The sequence below is a fragment of the Talaromyces stipitatus genome, genomic scaffold (genome assembly GCF_000003125.1).
Source record: "Talaromyces stipitatus ATCC 10500 scf_1105507295541 genomic scaffold, whole genome shotgun sequence".
Taxonomy (NCBI): Eukaryota; Fungi; Ascomycota; class Eurotiomycetes; order Eurotiales; family Trichocomaceae; genus Talaromyces; species Talaromyces stipitatus.
The window spans coordinates 3,404,736-3,423,087 of record NW_002990115.1 but is presented as its reverse complement, the minus strand read 5'-3'; the positions used below and the strand labels follow the sequence as shown (position 1 = coordinate 3,423,087).

General features: G+C 47.1%; 6 protein-coding genes across 6 annotated transcripts, besides 2 other annotated features; 3 read left to right on the top strand and 3 right to left on the bottom strand.

Annotated features, from left to right (window-relative positions):
- Window positions 1–230: 230 nt before the first annotated feature.
- TSTA_036140 (small nucleolar ribonucleoprotein complex subunit Utp15, putative) lies at window positions 231–2,109 on the bottom strand (the record flags this gene model as incomplete). Its single annotated transcript, XM_002480777.1, has 2 exons — window positions 231–2,004; window positions 2,094–2,109. The coding sequence occupies 2 exons, from the start codon at window positions 2,107–2,109 to the stop codon at window positions 362–364; spliced, it is 1,659 nt and encodes a 552-aa protein (XP_002480822.1). The 3' UTR covers window positions 231–361.
- Window positions 2,110–2,905: 796 nt separating this feature from the next.
- Window positions 2,906–3,334, top strand: TSTA_036130 (uncharacterized protein; the record flags this gene model as incomplete). Its single annotated transcript, XM_002480776.1, has 2 exons — window positions 2,906–3,104; window positions 3,132–3,334. 2 exons carry the CDS (start codon window positions 2,906–2,908, stop codon window positions 3,332–3,334), a joined length of 402 nt encoding a protein of 133 aa, XP_002480821.1.
- Window positions 3,335–4,380: 1,046 nt separating this feature from the next.
- Window positions 4,381–7,287, top strand: TSTA_036120 (conserved serine proline-rich protein; the record flags this gene model as incomplete). Its single annotated transcript, XM_002480775.1, has 2 exons — window positions 4,381–4,613; window positions 4,674–7,287. 2 exons carry the CDS (start codon window positions 4,381–4,383, stop codon window positions 7,216–7,218), a joined length of 2,778 nt encoding a protein of 925 aa, XP_002480820.1. The 3' UTR covers window positions 7,219–7,287.
- A 1,947-nt stretch (window positions 7,288–9,234) lies between these two features.
- Window positions 9,235–9,284: a microsatellite.
- Window positions 9,285–9,771: 487 nt separating this feature from the next.
- TSTA_036110 (putative pathogenicity factor) lies at window positions 9,772–11,469 on the top strand (the record flags this gene model as incomplete). Its single annotated transcript, XM_002480774.1, has 2 exons — window positions 9,772–9,915; window positions 9,952–11,469. 2 exons carry the CDS (start codon window positions 9,772–9,774, stop codon window positions 11,467–11,469), a joined length of 1,662 nt encoding a protein of 553 aa, XP_002480819.1.
- Window positions 11,272–11,303: a microsatellite.
- A 268-nt stretch (window positions 11,470–11,737) lies between the features above and the next one.
- TSTA_036100 (uncharacterized protein) lies at window positions 11,738–13,191 on the bottom strand. The gene is made up of 4 exons (XM_002480773.1): window positions 12,896–13,191; window positions 12,759–12,820; window positions 12,406–12,696; window positions 11,738–12,345 (listed from the first exon to the last, which is right to left on the bottom strand). The coding sequence occupies exons 1-4, from the start codon at window positions 13,014–13,016 to the stop codon at window positions 12,151–12,153; spliced, it is 669 nt and encodes a 222-aa protein (XP_002480818.1). The 5' UTR covers window positions 13,017–13,191; the 3' UTR covers window positions 11,738–12,150.
- Window positions 13,192–13,806: 615 nt separating this feature from the next.
- On the bottom strand, window positions 13,807–18,084 carry TSTA_036090 (pre-mRNA splicing factor (Prp24), putative; the record flags this gene model as incomplete). The annotated part of the gene is made up of 4 exons (XM_002480772.1): window positions 13,807–14,771; window positions 14,831–15,187; window positions 15,243–15,467; window positions 15,529–18,084. 4 exons carry the CDS (start codon window positions 18,082–18,084, stop codon window positions 14,103–14,105), a joined length of 3,807 nt encoding a protein of 1,268 aa, XP_002480817.1. The 3' UTR covers window positions 13,807–14,102.
- Between the last annotated feature and the right edge of the window lie 268 nt (window positions 18,085–18,352).

The window sequence follows — 18,352 nt, the reverse complement described above, 5'->3', positions numbered from 1 at the left end:
CAAGCTACTTGCCAGTGATCTCAAGCAGGTTTCGGCTATCATGTAACCGATACGCATGTTTGACGTAATCTTTGATAGATATCTTAGTATTATTTTAAAATACAGGTAATCTCAGAACACATATAGACCTGACTGGCGAACTCCGGGTACATTTGATATATGTCAAACGCAGATAAATACACGAAGGTTTGATCTTACGGCGCTCAGTGTCAAGTTGTATTGAAAGAAATTGAATTTACTTATTCAACGATCATCAAATTTCTATACATATAACACCCGCATGCAGTCATGCCAATCTAACTCCATTCCATGAGGGTATCCAAACTTTTCTTTTGTAGTTTTTCTTCTCAGAACAATATCATCAAGCAACTTTGAGCATATCTAACATGCCTTTCGTTTGCCATGCCTGTTGCGCTCGGTCAACCTCTTCTCGCACTCGCTTGTGAAGTTTAATAACTTGCGCATCCACATCTGCTGATTGACCGAGATTACCGGAGTAGATATCGAGTATGTTCATCCCAACTTCAGCGCAGATATTGACAAGTCGTGGTTCCATGATATACTTATAAACCCATTTTAAGATGGGTTGGAGAGTCACCTCATCACGATTCATCAATGCAGTTCTTAAAGCCGAACGATGTCGCAGCGCTGTTATGAGTGTTAGTTGTGCGGTCTTGTCGGTAGCGGCTAATACTCGATCTAGAGCTTCAGAGTAATGAGCATGACGAAGAGCGGACTCCCAGTCGGATTCCTTCTTTCTCTTCTTGGTATCTTGTCCTTGGATGATGATATCAACTCCCTCGCCGAGGAAGTCTTGACCGCGTGTGCGCTTGTCGAAGCCTCGTCCACGAGCTTTCCTTGCCTCCTTTTTATCGTATTCTTCAATTCGACCTTCCAACAAAGCTTGCATTTCTTTCTGACGTTCTCGCTCTCGAATCTTTTGCTCACCCGAGAGCCGGGTCTTGATTGAGAGAAGGCCGGATTGCATACCAACAGCGATATGCTTATCTTCCCTTTCAGGGCCGGATGTGAGAACACGCAATGAAAGAATAGGTGATGGATACTTCGATCCAGCCACGACTGACCATCCCGTCGTATCGAACACCTTCAAGTGACCATCTAAAGCTCCACTGACCACACGATCACCCTTCGATGCCAGGGAAAGTGATGTAACTGTCTTCTGGTGACTCTTAATCATATGTAAAGGCTTGCCACCCACCACATCCAAGACTGCAATCTGGTTATCTGCAGAAGCCAGCACTGTCGTACCGGAAGGCATTGGTAGAACGCTCTCAATTGCAGCACTCATCTGGAAAGTCATCACAGCGCGACCGTCGACACGTGGATCCCATAGTCTCACTGTTTTATCATAACTTCCCGATACAACCATGCTGGCAGAAGCCATGGAGCCCGGAAGGAAGGCACCGCTTCGGACATAATCTGTATGTCCCGTAAATGTTCGCTCACTATTTTCACTTGGTAAACTCCATAGTCGAACTGTACGGTCGTCACTTGTGCTGAGAAGTGTGGTCGGGTCGCTAGGAGAAAATTTTGTAACCCACACGGGCTGTTTGTGATCTTTCCATGTTTTCAAGATAGCACGAGAATTCACGTCAAAGACTTGTATAGTACCGGTGTCATCGCCAACTGTAATGATACGTCCATCAGGTCGAATATCGGTACCCCGTGCTGTGTCATCAAATCGGGTAATCGTTTTTAGGAGCTTCCGAGTCCGAACAGAGTAGATTTGAACTCGCGCACCGGTTGTGACAGTGAAGACATCCGGGGGTTGGGCGGCAGAAGGATATGCAGATAGCGAGGATGGGGCGGAGGGTTGTGTAATGAGATTGATCGGGTTGTTAGATGGCGAGGAGACTAGAAGGGGGTTTTTGAACGATCTCCAGTATAGTTGTTCGGTCGTTAATTTTGTCGATGGCAGCTGCGGGAGCTTGACTTGAGGGAGAGCGAGGACTGGCGCAGCCATTGCGGCCAGTAAGCGGGCAACTGGTTCTCAAATGGTCGTTGTGTGATAATATGAGTATAGAACCGTTAAGGTTATTGCCGGAAAGATCTGATGTATAGAGTGGTGATACCTATGTTGAGACGCATCGATTGATTTCTGAATTTTTCCGGAGTCTCCAAGAAAATGAGAAAATAAATTACAGTGTACCGTAATACACGGTACGTAACGACAGAAGTGGATATTTAGTGCCTATCGTGATTTTGACCAACCAAAACTCTTTTTCATACCTTAGAGCGGTATGCCGCGTAATCCGTACATTTGAGATGGAATTGCTAGAACGATGACCTGAAACGGTAGAATTGTTCTTTATCTTCTTAGATAGAACCGATGAGTCTATTCTAGGAAGGATGTGACTACTGAACGAATTATTGGGCCATGGAAGCTTAGACAAACTGATGCTAGTAGTCAGCTAAGTTGAGTTAGATGATCTCGGCCTCATTATGCGCGACGATTATTAATAACTTAGGTCGTTAAACAGCGAAGAAATTTCTGGCCCAACAGATAGCTTCCAACCAAGGCATGTTGTTGTAAAGAATTGCGATACCGATATTGATTTATTTTGAAGAAGCGTCACTTTCATTAGATCATTTGTAATCAGGTGGTTCACTTATTCAGCAAGGAATGCCAGTTGAATGACCTCGGCGTTCGGGTAGCGATGCACTGTGAATTGTCTTCGCTATAAAGAATGAGGCAGTATGGATCATTGCATGTTATCCTTCAGACTCAGGCCCATATCACCAACGTCTGCCATATAGACGTCCTAAATTGAAGAAATCGATATATAAATTGTAAGCGACCGTACTGTCAGATTAGCCCTTACGAATTTAGCAACGTTTTGGTCTAACGATATTGACATCAGGTACCAGACATTCACTGATTACAATGACAACTCAAGACCATCATCGTGAGGCCATAGCATGGCTCGAGGATTTCCACAAACACACGGACTCAATGGACCCCAACCTTGCCATCCCCAAATTCTACGCAGATGACTGCGTATTTACCTTTGCTGCAAATCCGTCAGTCACCGGACAATCCAATATCATTGAGTTTTTCAGCACCCAGTTCCCGTATCTGGAGAGTATGCACCACACAATTAGGCATGTAGATGTCCTGCCGGATCGGATCTATCAGGAAGCCGAAATCCGGTATGTGGTGAAAGGAGATCCCGAAAGAAAGGATATTGTAGTCAATGGCATGGCAGTCATTGGGAAAAGGCCCGAAGATGAGAAGATGACTTTCTTCACGGTGTATCTGGATCCAACGGAGTTGAAGGAGAGGATCAACGCCGTTGCGAAGGGATCCATTTGAATGTTCTAGTTGGCTTTTTTCATCCTTTTCCGTCGTGGAGCGGGAGTTGAGAGGGTCGGCGACAAATTGTTCTTAGCTGCATTTAGGATTTTCATCTTGTCATTTTCGAACTCCGTACCGTGTACAGAGTAGCTAGCTCAGAGGATCAAAGCTTAAATGACCGCTCTTCCAGCCACATCCAATCCGAATCACTGATACATGACTTTCTAGACAAGCTGCAGAAAGTAGCGGTGGTATGCACAATCGCTTTACCTAGATACTCGATTGAGTAATAGATCTTCGGATTAGGCTGCAAAGTTATGGAGGAGGTTTTGATGGAGATAGTGTACTCCGTAGTGAAGCAAACTAAGGCAAGCCGGGATGAGCTTACATTGTGGTTGTTGCAGTATCAGCCAGTTTTTGGCGGATAAGGTACCCCTTACTCACAAAGGTGCGTTGTAGGACAAGAATTTTCCGTAAGGAAACCCCTGCATAAACCTTCTTGAAATGGAGGAGTTGTTCGCTGATGGGGACAAAACCACCAAGAAAACAGTATTACATAATCCATATATATCACGTGCGGTAAGATGTGGCTGGGCGAATCAAAGAGCATGGCGGTGCAGGGGTCCGGCGGCTATTGGCCAATGGGACGTAAGAAACGAGCATGAAGCTTGGAAGAACCCATACATTATACTCGATCTGGTATAGGGTTGTGTCCTGCCACCGCATGACGCAGCGGGCATTCCCAGCCTCCCCGCCCTTTGGCCATTCCCCATTAGGCCAGAACAAAACAAGCCTCCACCTGAGAGAGCTGCGCCTGTTTCCAGGCTTACCATTTTCTTTCCTTTCTGCATTTTTGTTATCTCTTGTGAATCTCTGCCATCGCTGATCTGTTGTGCCCAGCTATTACTGCTGATCAACTGGGCAATCCTTCAAACCACCATTGATTTACAGAATGCGCAGCATCAAGATCAGCATCTAGATTTCAATCACATCATACGAAACCACTTTCTCAGCAGAGAAGAGAAAGACAGTTCGATTAGAGGCTCTTGCGTTTCTCAGACGTAATGGCGCAAAAGCAGGTCAAATTACCCTCTGCCCATGGGCACACAGCTGGGATATTTGCGGACATGTCCGTTGATGGTCCCCAAATCGGCACGTTGGTGGTCATCTTTGACCGAGCGAAGAATCTTCCAAATCGAAAGACTATAGGCAAACAGAACCCATACGTTGCTGCACGCTTGGGAAAGGAAGCAAAAAAGACAGACACTGACATGAGAGGCGGCCAAACTCCACGATGGTAAGGATATCAACTATGTGTAGAATCCAGTCGAAGCAGAGAGCACTGACACCAAACCAGGGACCAAGAAATCCGGTATACCGTTCACGAATCTCCAGACTACCTTCAATTAAAAGTATCTGTCTTTAACGATGACAAGAAGACAGACCTAATTGGAGAGACGTGGGTGGATCTTAGCTCGGTTATCATCCCTGGCGGAGGGCAGAGCGATTCGTGGCACGAACTACGGTTCAAAAATAAATATGCAGGTGATATTAGACTCGAGATGACATACTATGATACGCGTCCGGAAGATGAAGCCGTCATTGAGAGAAGGACTGTGGTGGCAGAGAAGCCGCAGACGAGGTCTAGCCACAATGCTGCCAATACTGCGCCTACTAGTTCGTCATCACTCTCGGGACCGCGACAACCACGACCTATCAAACGACGGCCCCTACCGGATGACCCTACTGGGGCTTCTTCATCGCGAGCACCTCCTGCTGCCCCTGCGAACCCTGTGGCTTCTGCGGCTACTATGGCTCCTGTGGCTCCCGTGACTCCTGTGGCTCCTGTGGCTCCTGCGGCCCCTGTTGCCTCGATAGCTCCTGCAGCGCCTATTCAAGATTTCCCAGCACCAGTGCTCTCCAATACCCAGCCCCTTCATCCGAGCCCAGATCATGCTCCGGTTCCAAACTCTCATCGACAGAGTGATGCTCGACCATCCTCAAGACACGCCGACATACCGTTACCTCGAGCATCTCAGATCAATCAGTATGATTGTAACATCTCTAAGGGAAATAATGTCGATCCTGTCGATCAGCGGGGTGACCCATACAATGCTCAAGCTCGCCCTTACCATGACCCTAATGATGACTATTATGGAGAACCTCAACGTCAAATGCATCCTCCTATTACAGAAAACTATGGTAACCCCTACGAGCCCAATGTCTATCAGGCGAGAAGCTCTCATGAAGGTGTTGAGCCGTACTCTCTATATTCAAACCAGCCGCGTCCCTCTTATCCCGACGACACCCATTACAGTGCGGAACCTACACCCTACGTACCAAACAGACACCCTTCTCAGGCGCCATCTCAGGAATATGCTAAGAACACCCAAGGTGATCCCTCGTACCCTGAAGAAGGTAGCCATTATCGATATAATAACGCACTGATTCAGTCGGACCCTCGCCGACAGAGTCCTTTGCGTCAACTCATGGCACCAGAAGATGATCGGTTTGCATACGCTTCTATGCAGCCAACTGTGGAAGATGAGAACGATGAGGGTCTGCCACCCCCGCCTCCTGTTCACAGAACGACTGTAAACACCAACGTTCGCCCTTCATCATCATCGGGTCCTCCTGGTTACAAACCTTACTCTCCACAAGAGTATACGCCTCCTCAACCTGATGTGCGTGATTCACATAGGTCTACAGTTGTATCACCGGCGGAACAAGATCTCGCGATTTCAATGTCAAGGCCCTCTCAAGCCCCATCGAGATCTTTCTACGCCGAACCATCAAGCCCGGCGGTTCCTCCGAGCCTTGCTGCTGGCTATAACGTGACCAATGAACCAGTGAACAATCAACATGCACAAGCACCCGAACGCCAATATGACCACTTTCCTACTAATATGCCTTCACGGGAAGTTGCGACCCGTGTATCAAACGTACCCCAACAGCCCCCAATTTCTGCCATCCAACCATTACGTTCTTCTCCAGCACCGACAATGGATAGGGCTAGATCAATCAGCCCGAACCCACGTCCATTATCCTACAGAAAGTCTGTAAGCCCTCGTCCACCATCAAGGGATGAACGCGACGTGTCTAGCGTGCCCTTTTCTCCGGACTCGTTTGATACCTACAACCCGAGACGGTCACCATCTGCTACTCGAGAGAATGGATCGCTGTATGCAACGCGCGATCGGAACGTCGCAAGTGGTCAACCGCCCAAGGCAGACACAGATGACAGTCCTATTATCGGTGATGACGGACGAATCATTGATCCTTCAGATCATCTACCATCGGAGAGCTGGGCTCCTGAACCAGAGAAAAGAAACAAAAAGCCCGAAGTCATTATTCGCTTTAAACATAACCCACAACATTCCTCGCACGCTGCACGCTCATCGCCACGGGAGCAACAGCATCATTCTGCTCCAACGACTCCAGATGCTGTTATTCGGAGCACAGCTAGACCTCGCAGCACTTACGTGTTACAACAACCGCGGCAGTCCTATGAACGCCATCAACGCACGGCGACAACAACTACGTACACCCCACCTCGGCCGTCCACTCGGGACTATGACAGGCATGATACGTATGCACAGCCACAACAATATCACGCACCATCACCGGCAGCGTATAGTACTCCACCGCGTCGGAGATCAATCTCCCCCAATCCCCAGCCACGTTCTTCGCCGCTTTACTCCTACGGCGATAGCGGACCCCCTATTCCCGCTAAGGTTCCTATTGCGGCTCCTGTCTCTAGTGGATACATGGGTGGCGGGATGGACGCATTGAGTCAGGAGATGCAATCGATTGATATTGGTCCAGGAGGATATGACAGCAGTCGCAGTGTTAGGAGATATGCACCTCGCGTTTCAGTTACTGGGGGGCCTGGCTATCGATGAACTATCACGGTGAATTATGATCGTGGTCGGTTATGTCACTAAAAAATTCAAGGGGTGTTTGAAATTAAACCTCGAGAAGAGCATTATTGGCTGTGGCCGATTTCGGGCGTTACCAAATTGGATTGGGTTAGGTAATTTTCTTTTACATTTTGCACGACTTGATTGGTTTTGTTTTATTCTGCTTGTACTCAATTTTGCCATAGTCTGTACTGATAGATGATGATAAACGCATTGAATCAATTCAAATATGACTCGTAATGATCACAGTTAATTCTTATTCGCATACGGAGTACAGAATACGTACATATAAACTTCGGCTATCATAGGATCTAGGCTGCATGGTAATGCATGCATGTACATAAGTGGGTCCATTCTGCAGCCCTACAGAGCTAAAAAGCGGTTAGTAGCATTACACACGGTCTGTGCGTAAGCTTGCCCTAACATCGTTGTTCTACGACGTCTGCTCTAGATGAATAACTCGACGGCTGGTCACTCGAAGAGCATATTGGATGGATTATTCCTAATACTTGCCGGAGTCTGCATTCACCTTCTAGCATATATTGCCTATTAAGTGATATTTTGCTGGATCTCTCCTACAAATGCTTGCACTTTTTGCCAGACAGTCGACGTGGCCGCGTAAAAGAATACACCAACGTCGTAATACCATTATTATTATGCCAAGGTGTGGATTTTTGATTTGCTTTGTTCCTGATACAAGAAGCTTATTTGCCACTGGTTTTTGATTCATAGACCACGTGTGTACGTATATGACTCAGTACGCATCCCCTGATAATCATTCTTCCCCCCTGGATATCTGTCATCCCTATGCAACCTGAGGCACGGTTAGATTTACATGTCTAATCAACTTAAAATAATTATTTATCTGTTACAGTTCCCCGAGGTCCCCGAAATTGATGAGATCGACTTTTCAGACTGTGAGGAATCTGAATTATCATCGGGATCATTGAGGTCCCCGAACTTCTGGTCTATTCTTCAGCTGGTAACAGTGAGATCAGAATAATTGCGCTCAATAACTAACTAGTTGATACGAGTCATTACAAAGCCTGGGCTTTTAATCATGGTTCAACTGTTTCAGGGGTGGACATTTCCGACATTCTGTGCTTGTACACTCAAGGCTCTGATATCGTCATCGTTTTCAAGGAGAGGCATCAAATTGCGCTGCTGCAGATACGAAGCTCGAAATAGAGACACCTTACCTGGAAGGGTAAACGCCAGCAGGTTAAAGTTGGTTTTTGTCATTCAAGCTAAGATTGAGAAACAAAGACGGTATACCCATATGAGACCAAAAGTGGATTACCGACGAGACGTGACGTTCGATATTGCGGGGTTAATCCGTGAAAAATCCAGTTCTAGTACTCTATTTCACGGCGAAGTAAAACTGGTTTCGGTACGATTACCCTGATAGGGAGATTTTCTTTATCACTGCAGTTCCGTTCGCGTAACCAACTGTAAGAATCTATCAAGTCACTGTTCAACATGTCCACCTTTTTGAGATTGATTCAGGAGTACCGGTGCCAAAAATTCATATGACAATAGCCTCTGCCTCCAAAATACTGTCTTTGATACACAAACTGCCGGAATGGCACTGTGGATCCAATCAGTACTGGAACATTTGCGGAGTATGCTTGTCGGACACCGCTCCTTTGTCCTACAAATTCGATAGAAGAATGCGGATGAGTCCGTCTCAATTGAGACAAAAATCTCTTAATAGGATTTCTATATCATGGTCGGGTAATTTTACGCCTTGAAGTGGTGAGTATCGTGCTGTTCCCATGGTATCTTGGCCCCCTCAAGGCGTCTGGTAAACCCAGGGAAACGATAGAAATATAATACACATTCGTCGTAGATATTCCAATGGATCCCTAATTACCGTATTTGTTTAAAATTGCCCGGTGTAGAATCGCGTAGTGTTTGATGTCGGACTCGTTCTTGAATTTTCTACCTACAATTGTTCTTCTTGCAGGTATAAAGCCTCCAATATCCTGGTAATCTCACCTTCTTCTCCTTCTCCTTCTTCTCCTTCTTCTTTTCTTCTTCTTCTTCTTTACTCACTCATTCTTCCAAGTCTGAAAAGCTGGGACAGTCTCAGAGAAAGTGCATCGTCTCTGCTATTCTTACTGTGTAGTACAGTAACCGCATATGCTGCTTACTTGACTATTGACCTTCATCTGACACAGGCGTCCGGCCACCGCTCGACTTTCCCCATCCCTTCGTCCCGCTGAGTCAGAGCATTATTGCCATTTTTGTGACAAGGGAAAAGTACAAAGAAGAGTCATAATTACTTCTGTGCCTCCTCTCCTTCCCCCCATGGACCTTGGTCCGTCCATCTTAAATAAGACCAACTTTCCTTCTGTTGTTGAAAACCGTCCTAGGACTCACGATAGTTCTGCTATTGACGAGGCCGTTTTGTCTCGTTTTTCCCATTTTCCCCATTTTCATGTGCATACTGATTCAACGTCATCCACATCGACGTTGTCACCTACATTCACTCCGTCCTCCTCATCCTCACCATCTCTATCCGCAACTCCTCTAATGTCGTCAGATTTTACGAGTGCTGCTGATAAAGAAGAGTCGAGGATCGAGAAACCTGTTACGGTTCGTGCTCCCGATGAGTACCCCCATAGTCATCACAGAGTTATGGCGATGGCCGACTTGGTTTCTGATCCTTCGTACTCTGTACAGTCTACCTACTATCAGACTTATCATCAACAGCCTTCCGCCCATCTATACACAGATCCATCTGGACGTCCGTACTGGCAACACCCTCTGTTGACCCCAATGACTTCCACTTCACCTCAAGACTACGGTCGACACAATGACTCCAATCCATCTGTATCTGCTGGCGTGGAAGAGTCTTCAGTCCGTGGCAATGAGAACGTGTATAATGAAGATGTGACCGAAAAAGACGAGACTCATAACGGCAATGATCGTGATGAGTACGGCTCATCACCTACAAATGGTGGTAACAAGAAGGGTAAGACTCAAAAGAAGGGAACCGAGCCCGACACAGAGGATAAGGCAGAGCCCCAACAGCCCAAACTTATCCATATGTGTCAATACACGAATCCTGAAAGCAACATCTGGGAAACATGCACTGTGAACCCCGACCCTCAAGAGAACCACGCTCGCAAAGTCGTGTCACACATCTTTGGACGTAATAAGAAGCCTACGCAGAACATCCCAGATGAGTTGTGGATTTGGTACTGCCGCAAGCACTACCAGCGTTGCAAGTATACCTACTCTGAACAGTGGCCTCAAAAGCAGGTCGATCTTGTGCGACTTGCACTGAACAATTTTGAGCACTGGGGAGAAATCCTCTACTGGAATGTTGTGCTACGCAAGCGTGAACAGGATCGTCAAGCACGCTTTCGTCGTGGTGCTAGCGTGAAGGAAGACAATAGCGATGACTTATTTTCATTTGGAACATCCTCGCATCGTCATACCTCGAGAATAGCTCGCAACTGGGGTGATAAGGTTCCACGATCGCACAAGGCGCGCGTCACTGCTGCTGCTACGGCTGGTCGAGCACTGAGCCCTGATTCTATGTCTAGCTCACGCAACGTAAACACAAGGCTCACCCCTACAGGTCGTCGAAAGGCATCGCCAAAGAATGTTCCCTGTCCGGTACCAGAGTTTGTCTATCCATACCTAGGTGAAGGTAGGAGCTTTGCCGACGTACGAGATTTGATCGATCGGATTGAGTCTTATGTCCAGGGTAGAGACAAAACCCCTGAGGAGTTAGCACGTGAGATAGAGGAGGAAGAGCTGTATGGGAGGGCTCCAGAAGTTAGGCGATTCCCAGATATTGAGATTCTGCCTGTATTCACACCGCAATACCAGCGTGTTATAGACAAGAAGGACGAAGAAGATAAACGTGGAAAGAAGACCCACAGCATCCGCGCTACGGATGTTAGTATCAGCCAGTCTTCCTCCAAGACCTCAAGGATTCTCAGGACTCCTGTTAATAGCAATGTCTATAGGGATGCTGGGCATGATTATCATTATCAAGTTTCTGCCGTTGCTCCTTCTGGCCAGCAGCAGCAACAACAACAACAACAACAACATTCATACCTTCAGCTTCCCCCTTTGGCTCATGTTGTTACAGCTAATCCTCAACTCCACCTTCCACCTCTTATGGCACAACATTCCACCACGTCTTATTCAACCTCATATCGTGACTACACATCCTATAACAACCAACAACAATACTATGGTCGGCTGTATGAGTAGCGTGATTTGATCTACGAGTTCTTCACTATGAGGTTTTGAATGAAGTTCAAAGGCGAGTTTTGGAGTCGGTGTATGTACTTACTTACCATTTAGAGAGGCATGAATACAGTTGAATAGCGTGGTATGGTATAAGGGTGGTTGAAGAACCCTGGCTATAACCAAACGAAGGCCGTTTCATATATCCACTGATCTCAATTTGGATTACTTTAATAAGGAACTGAAGAGCCATCCTATTTGTGAACACTAAAATAAATTAATAATATACTAGAGGTGCCCTTCATCCTTAAATCAAACTCACTTCTGGATATATTGACTTGAGCTCAGGGAGGCCTCCTGTTCGTTATAGCCAGTTTCTACTGTATTATTTAATTATGTACTTGAAATATAAAGAGACAAGGACACGACTCGAACAAAACACGACGAAGCCGTAGTAAAACATGGAAAACAATGTGGACGCCAGAATCGAACCGGAACGAAAATGCAACGAAGTAGCTGTAACGTGCTGAAATACAAGCTTAACAAGGCTGGAAAATATAGGATCCTTTCATATCGATATCTATATCGTTTTTCGGGGAATAGAAGGATGTAACGGGTGGACAGGGAATGATCAAGGAGGAATCAACGACAGCAACGAGTGAGAATTTTGCCGACAATCCGATATGATGTATCCGTGATACTCGATTATTGCACCTCCTCAGTATCATTTCCATACCCTGGAATGAGCTCATAGCCCCCCTCAGGGGGTAATGTACGTGCCGCGACGACGACAGCAGCAGCACAGAAAAGCGAGATGCACCAGCTGACAGTGCAGAAAGCAAATGATTTATCCAGTTGCCAACCGACAAAGAATCGTTCATCGTTATCGAAGAGATAAGCCTACAGTCATTAGCATGGTGTCAAAACCAGACTGATAAGCCAGAAAACAAGGATTCTCACAATCAAAGCCATACTAGCCACCTGCACCGCAACAGACAGTATAATAATTGTACTCAGGACCCCCCAGCCGGTCTCGCGCAACCTTTTCCCTCCAGAAAGAATAATGATATATGCGACTATTGCGAGCGACATCAGGACAACAGCAAAGGTCATGAGAAACCCGACACTGCGCCACATGGAGCAGAAATAGCGATTTTCACCATGGCAGTCTTCGTATTGTGGAAATGGTTCGCAGATATCGGTTAGGGAGGAGCACCGACGGTGGAGACCGTAGGAGTAATGTAGTGGAGGCTAGCTACAGTCAGCACCAAAGTGATACTATCTGAAAGAGAAAGTCAAAACTAGTTTAATACCTTCTCGCTATTATAACTGACCCAACTGGGCAAAAGTATCGAGGAAATAGTGAATGCGTAGGCTGTATAACTTCATCAGCAACCACGATGACGTAGATGGGAATAGCGGCAAGGCATCCAAATAGAAAAACACGCACCGATCAAGAACAAAACTAGAGTAATGCCATAGACAATCGTCTTTGTTAGTATACCAGTATAGTTGCGACCCGTCTGGCGACTAGCATTTGGCAGTAGAGGATCCCATTCTTGCGGCGCCATGGTTGTGGTGTGTAGGTGGTGATGTCTCGTGGTGGTTGGATACGATCGGCCTGCCGCTGAGTATCGCCGCCACCACCGTTGCGCGTAAGGAAAAAGAGAGACAATTGTATGAAGTCGCCTGAATGAATTAAATCAATTTAAGAGTCCCCTCGGTATCACGTTTCATGTATTTGTTGGTGTTGGGAATATGTCACGCTGGGAAAAGGTCGAGGGTTGAACAATGGATGAGGTTTACGGGTTGGCCGCTCCAGTTTATTAGTGACCTTGTTAACCCGCCGGAACAAGGAATCCATTCCTTCTACTCTCCCACTCTGGTGATCATTCGTATTTTTTCCCTCTTATTGATATACATCTAGACTCCATGATCAGCACTGACCTCCCTAGCACACAGTGCTCAAACTCTCATTCTCGTACTCTTACAAGTCGGTGTGGAACAACACCTCAATTATTGGTCCTTAGCACTTATCGGGGCTACATTAGTGCCACTGTTCTGCATACTTAGGGGAATGCACGCCATCGTTTGAGTAGGGTACAGTGTGGGCTATTAGATCAGTGGGAAAATCAAGGAATTATGAAGCATATGACCTCGGAGTGTTTCTATGAGATGTATAGGGCCCCTCCATCCCACCTCTGCCATTGATTTTTCATTCCGTAATACAAAGCCACCTAGTAGGTACATGCCTGGTGCGGTCATATGTAGTATCCTATTCTCAAGCCGAGGAATATATTTATATGTGCCTTGTGAGATTGCAGTGGATTTAGTTCAAGGTTGGTTAATGAAAGACGGTAGAGTTAATGTCACATTTCATTGCCATTCTAATCTAACGGGCATTCCACCCTAGAAGATGATATTTGAGGCCATGTATCAGATTAGAGACGTACAAGAAGCATTTAATAGTGACTAATCTATACATCGTCTCTATAAATTTTCAGATCATAAAGCAAAGAAAAGCATTATAAGAGTAACCCACCTAATGAGGCCCAGCATGCCAGCTGGTGTGTCATAGCATCAGATGAGACTTTTCGTAGTTGATAATAGAGGAAAGGAGGAAAATGAGAGCATGTGTCTTATATGAAAAGAGCAGTTTACTGTCTCCCATTGCTGAACATAGCCCGGAAATCATCATTCGTCTTCTGCGACTTCTGTTCTGTCGCTCCTTCGCGCTTTTCATGCTGCTCATCGCTGCGAGCAGACGCTACACTTCCACCACGTTTGAATCCAAGTCCACCCCGACGTCCGACTCCTGGCTGTGTTGGACGCTTGATAGGGCCGCCGACCTGAGGCATCAAAGTTCCAGTAGTTTTAGGTTTAGCAGGACCGGAAACCGAACTTGCGTTCCGCTTCAACACGTCGTTAGCAGTACCTACTTGAATGTGCCAACCAGGAGTAATTTCATGTCCTTCCAGTTCTAATGAAGCTCTGCCTGCTGACTTGATATCGACGAATTCGACAATTGCTCCCTCGCGGTCAGGTCGTAGCACAATCTTGACAAGCGGGCCGAATGGCTCAGTTATCGCTCGGATACGGCTGTCGTTCACTGTGTCGGGGATGTTCATTAATCCTAGCGTTCGGGCTGCACGGTCATCGGCTGCTCTTTGACCTTCCGAATTTGTCGGTTCCGCCGACTCTGATCGCGCTTTCGGAGTGATTACGGTGGCCGCTCGTTTGACGGGTGCAGGTGTAGAAACTTTCACTTGTAGTGGTCTCCCACGGAATTCCTGTTTGTGCATAGCAAGAGCCGCAGTTGCCTCCTCCTGAACATGCTGTTAGCCATAAAAGACAGAGAACTGGAGTCAGTAAAAATATTACATACCTTTTTGGAGAAAACTATGAAACCAAATCCGCGATGTTCGCCGTTCACTTTGCTAGGAATCCGCACAGTTTCGATAGTTCCATACCTGGAGAAGAGTTCTTTGAGGTCGTTTTCACGAGCATCAAAATGAATGTTGGAAACATGAATTTCTCGTTCTTCGTAGATGGGTCCATGGCGATCTTGCCGTGCCGAAGGATCGGAAATCTTGACTTGCAGATTGAGTCCGTCGCCGACAACTTTGTTATCCAGCTTGGTTGCAGCGATAGCTTCATCGGCTGACTTGAACTGAACATAGCAGAATCGGCGATGTGTATTGTACTTGAGAGAGGGGAATCGAACTTCAATTATTTCTCCAGCCTAGAGTCGACGAATCAGCATAATTTCCTCTCTTGGGGGTCCGCCTTGTACCTACCACGCTAAACAGACTTCTGATAAAGGCTTCATCGGCAGTCGGAGGGAAGTTAGTGACATAGACTGTCGAGCCACTACCCATTTCAACATCCACAGTTTGGCCATTGATACGCTTCTGATCACGAGTCAAAGCAGCAGCAGCGTCTTCTTTGGAATCAAACTCGACAATCGCCGTAGCAAAGTCATGCTCGGAGGGCAAGAATTTAATATCGTTGATAGGTCCGCACTAAGTAGATTGTTAGCGTGACTCTCTAATAAAAAATTAAGAACAAGGAACTTTTACTCACGTCACGGAAAAATTGTCGAATCTGAGACTCAGTGACGTCTGAAGGCATGCGCTTGACCATGACGCTGGAATGCTCGCGGTCCCTCTTCAACTCTACTTGCTCCTCGTGACTGTTTGATATCGTTTCCGAGCGAGCCTTCTTGTGAGGTGTTTCGGTGGTCTCTAAAGAATCATCCTCGCGTTTGCGTTTTGTAGCAGCGGCAGCTGCAGCACCACTCTCCGATTCTATTTGCTGCGCTGCCACTGCTTGGACTGCTTCCGCACTCGCCGCGGCAGATTGTTGGGTGGCAGCAAGCTCTAGAGCCTCTTTTTGTCGTCTCCGCGCGACTGCTTTCATAGCCTTTTGTATCTCGACAAGAGCTTCTTGAAGTTCATCGGCATCCTCGTAATCCTCGCAATGTGCAATATACTTGCTCATAATCTTCTCTGGCCAATCTAGATCCGGTCGCCTGATGGCTTGCTTCAAGACACCTGTAGCGTAGCTAGGGCTTGGAGTCCTTCGAGCAGCTTCTGGCGTCATTGCAGCCTCGACAAAGGTACGCCAAGACATAATCTCCCAGTTGTAGTAGTCTAGCCAGAATTCATAGCTATTTCCACGAGTAGCTATTAAGCCTTTGTAGTATTCGCGAGCACTATCCCAGCTCCCACTTTCGCTCAGATAACGCGTATAGATTCTCTCCAGGCGGAAGTAGGGATCTCCTTGATATGCTTTTCCAAACTTGTTTTCTCCGAGCTCTTGCACTCTCTCGATTGCAGAACGGATGCCTACTTCCGCAACATCAAGGTCTTCGTCGATGGCGTCTGGCAGGAATGCACGTCGACGTAGGTAACTGCACCACATCGAGTGAACTTTGATGACCTCCTCGAGACCGCCAGCATCTAGTAGGCCTGTGCTTGTAGCCCTGTGCTTGAGCTCTACAATCTGATCGAATGAGAGACCCTCACGTTCTGCAACTAGCAGACATTGGGACCACAGCGAACCTGACCACGGGCAATGCCTTGTGGCACGTTCAATTGTCGGGAGAACAGGTGCAAATTCATTACGAGGCACAGGCACTGGTGGTTGTATCAGAAACATGACACAATCCTCCCACATGGCCACATCGGTGGGGAAGCGCAGGAGAGCTCGTTGATACAGAGCATTGATCAGATGAGGGTTGTACATATTTTTACGAGGATCTTGCAGAAGTTCCCATTCAATGTACTCTGAATACACAGCCCACTCCAGATTGCGGTCTTTTGATTCTAGCGCCCTCTGCACCTTTTGTTCGAAATCTTGGCGAGCCGCATAATTTGCCTTGGCGTCTGCGGCTCTTGCAACGGTGTTGGCCATGATCTCCTCGTAGTTCGCATTGAAATATTGGCTGATGAAACCCGAGAAGATTTGGAAACTCTCGTCCCACGCGGCATGTGGAGTCTGTAGTCGAGACTCGAAGACCGCTCGGACCTGTCCTGCCTTTTCGTTGGAATGAGAATGTGAGACATCCTGGACACACAGATCGAGGAACTTTGACCAAACAAGATGGCTGTCATGAATGCGCCATCTAGTAGCCTCCGCTGCCCGTTGCCATATCTGAAACACTGATGGCCAGTTGAAAACTTCTCGACCAACTATTCGATCCTCTTCACTCCACTGATTTTGGCCGGCTTGGCCATTGGCGGAGTTGTAGAGATAAAGCATCCATTCTCCAAACATCGTCCAAAGCTTCGTACTTCCATACTCCTCATCCACGGCACGTCGACAAAGTTCCATGACAGCAATCCTTTCGTCGACTGATTGTGCAATCATGGTCTCATCCTGAATCCAATCCACCCACAAATCCTCACCCATAGCAAAAAGCTTATCCATGTCCTCCCGAGCACTGCGCAAGTCTTTCAGTAGATCGTAGGTCCTTGGATCGCCGTGGGCGTCAGGATCATGCGGTGGGTAAACATGATTCACGAATCCAGTATGGAGAAGCTGAATGAACTGGACATGTGACTCGTACGAATGAGGGTTCGCCTGGATATGACTCCACAACTGATTGGCCTGTTGCTGGGCCTCCGGGGGCAAGGACGACTGGGAAAAGTTGCGCTTCACATACTCTCGGGGTTCTGGAGCACGTGGTGGATTCTGCACCAGTTTGACCGGTTTTGGATTAGGATAGATGGGCGAGATCGACATGTTTGCATAGACAGTTTGATTTCCTTTCTGGTTGTGAGAAGGATGACTTTGGCTTTGAGACTGGCTTTGACCTTGAAGGGCAGCCGCCTCTGCTAGGGCCGTCATTGATCCATTGCCTTTGCCCGCCAAATTACCTTGGTTATTGGAGCTTGCAGGCGTGTTTGGGGCTCGGTCGGGCAATCGAGACTTAAGAGCTTGCCGAGCGACCGGTGATGGACCAGAGCTGTATTTTGACCCTGCGGCGCGGCCTCTTCGTGGTTTCTGAGGCGAAGTATTCGACGTCTGGCCCGAGTTCGCCGATGCGTTGCTCTTGTTGTTGGAACGTGCTTGGGTATTCGACTGGCGCGACTGCGCAGCTGACTCTTGTGGTGAAAGTAGCGAGTTAATATCCATTGTGCGTTATTTTCTTCTTTCAAAGTTCCTGCGTCTGTGAATGCGATCTATGTCTTTGTTGTCGAGGCGACAGACCTGTCGGTTATGAGCGCCTCGGTAAGAAGCTAATAAGAAATTTCGCACCCAAGAAAATAATTTCTCGACGGATCCATCCCCTTGTTTCCAGTATTCGAGATCCTCCCAACGTCCGTATGCGTTTGCGAACAGAACACGGTAGGTAAGCTTGAAGGTGACCGGTTTAGTGAAGCAATGTCGGTATCTAACCGCG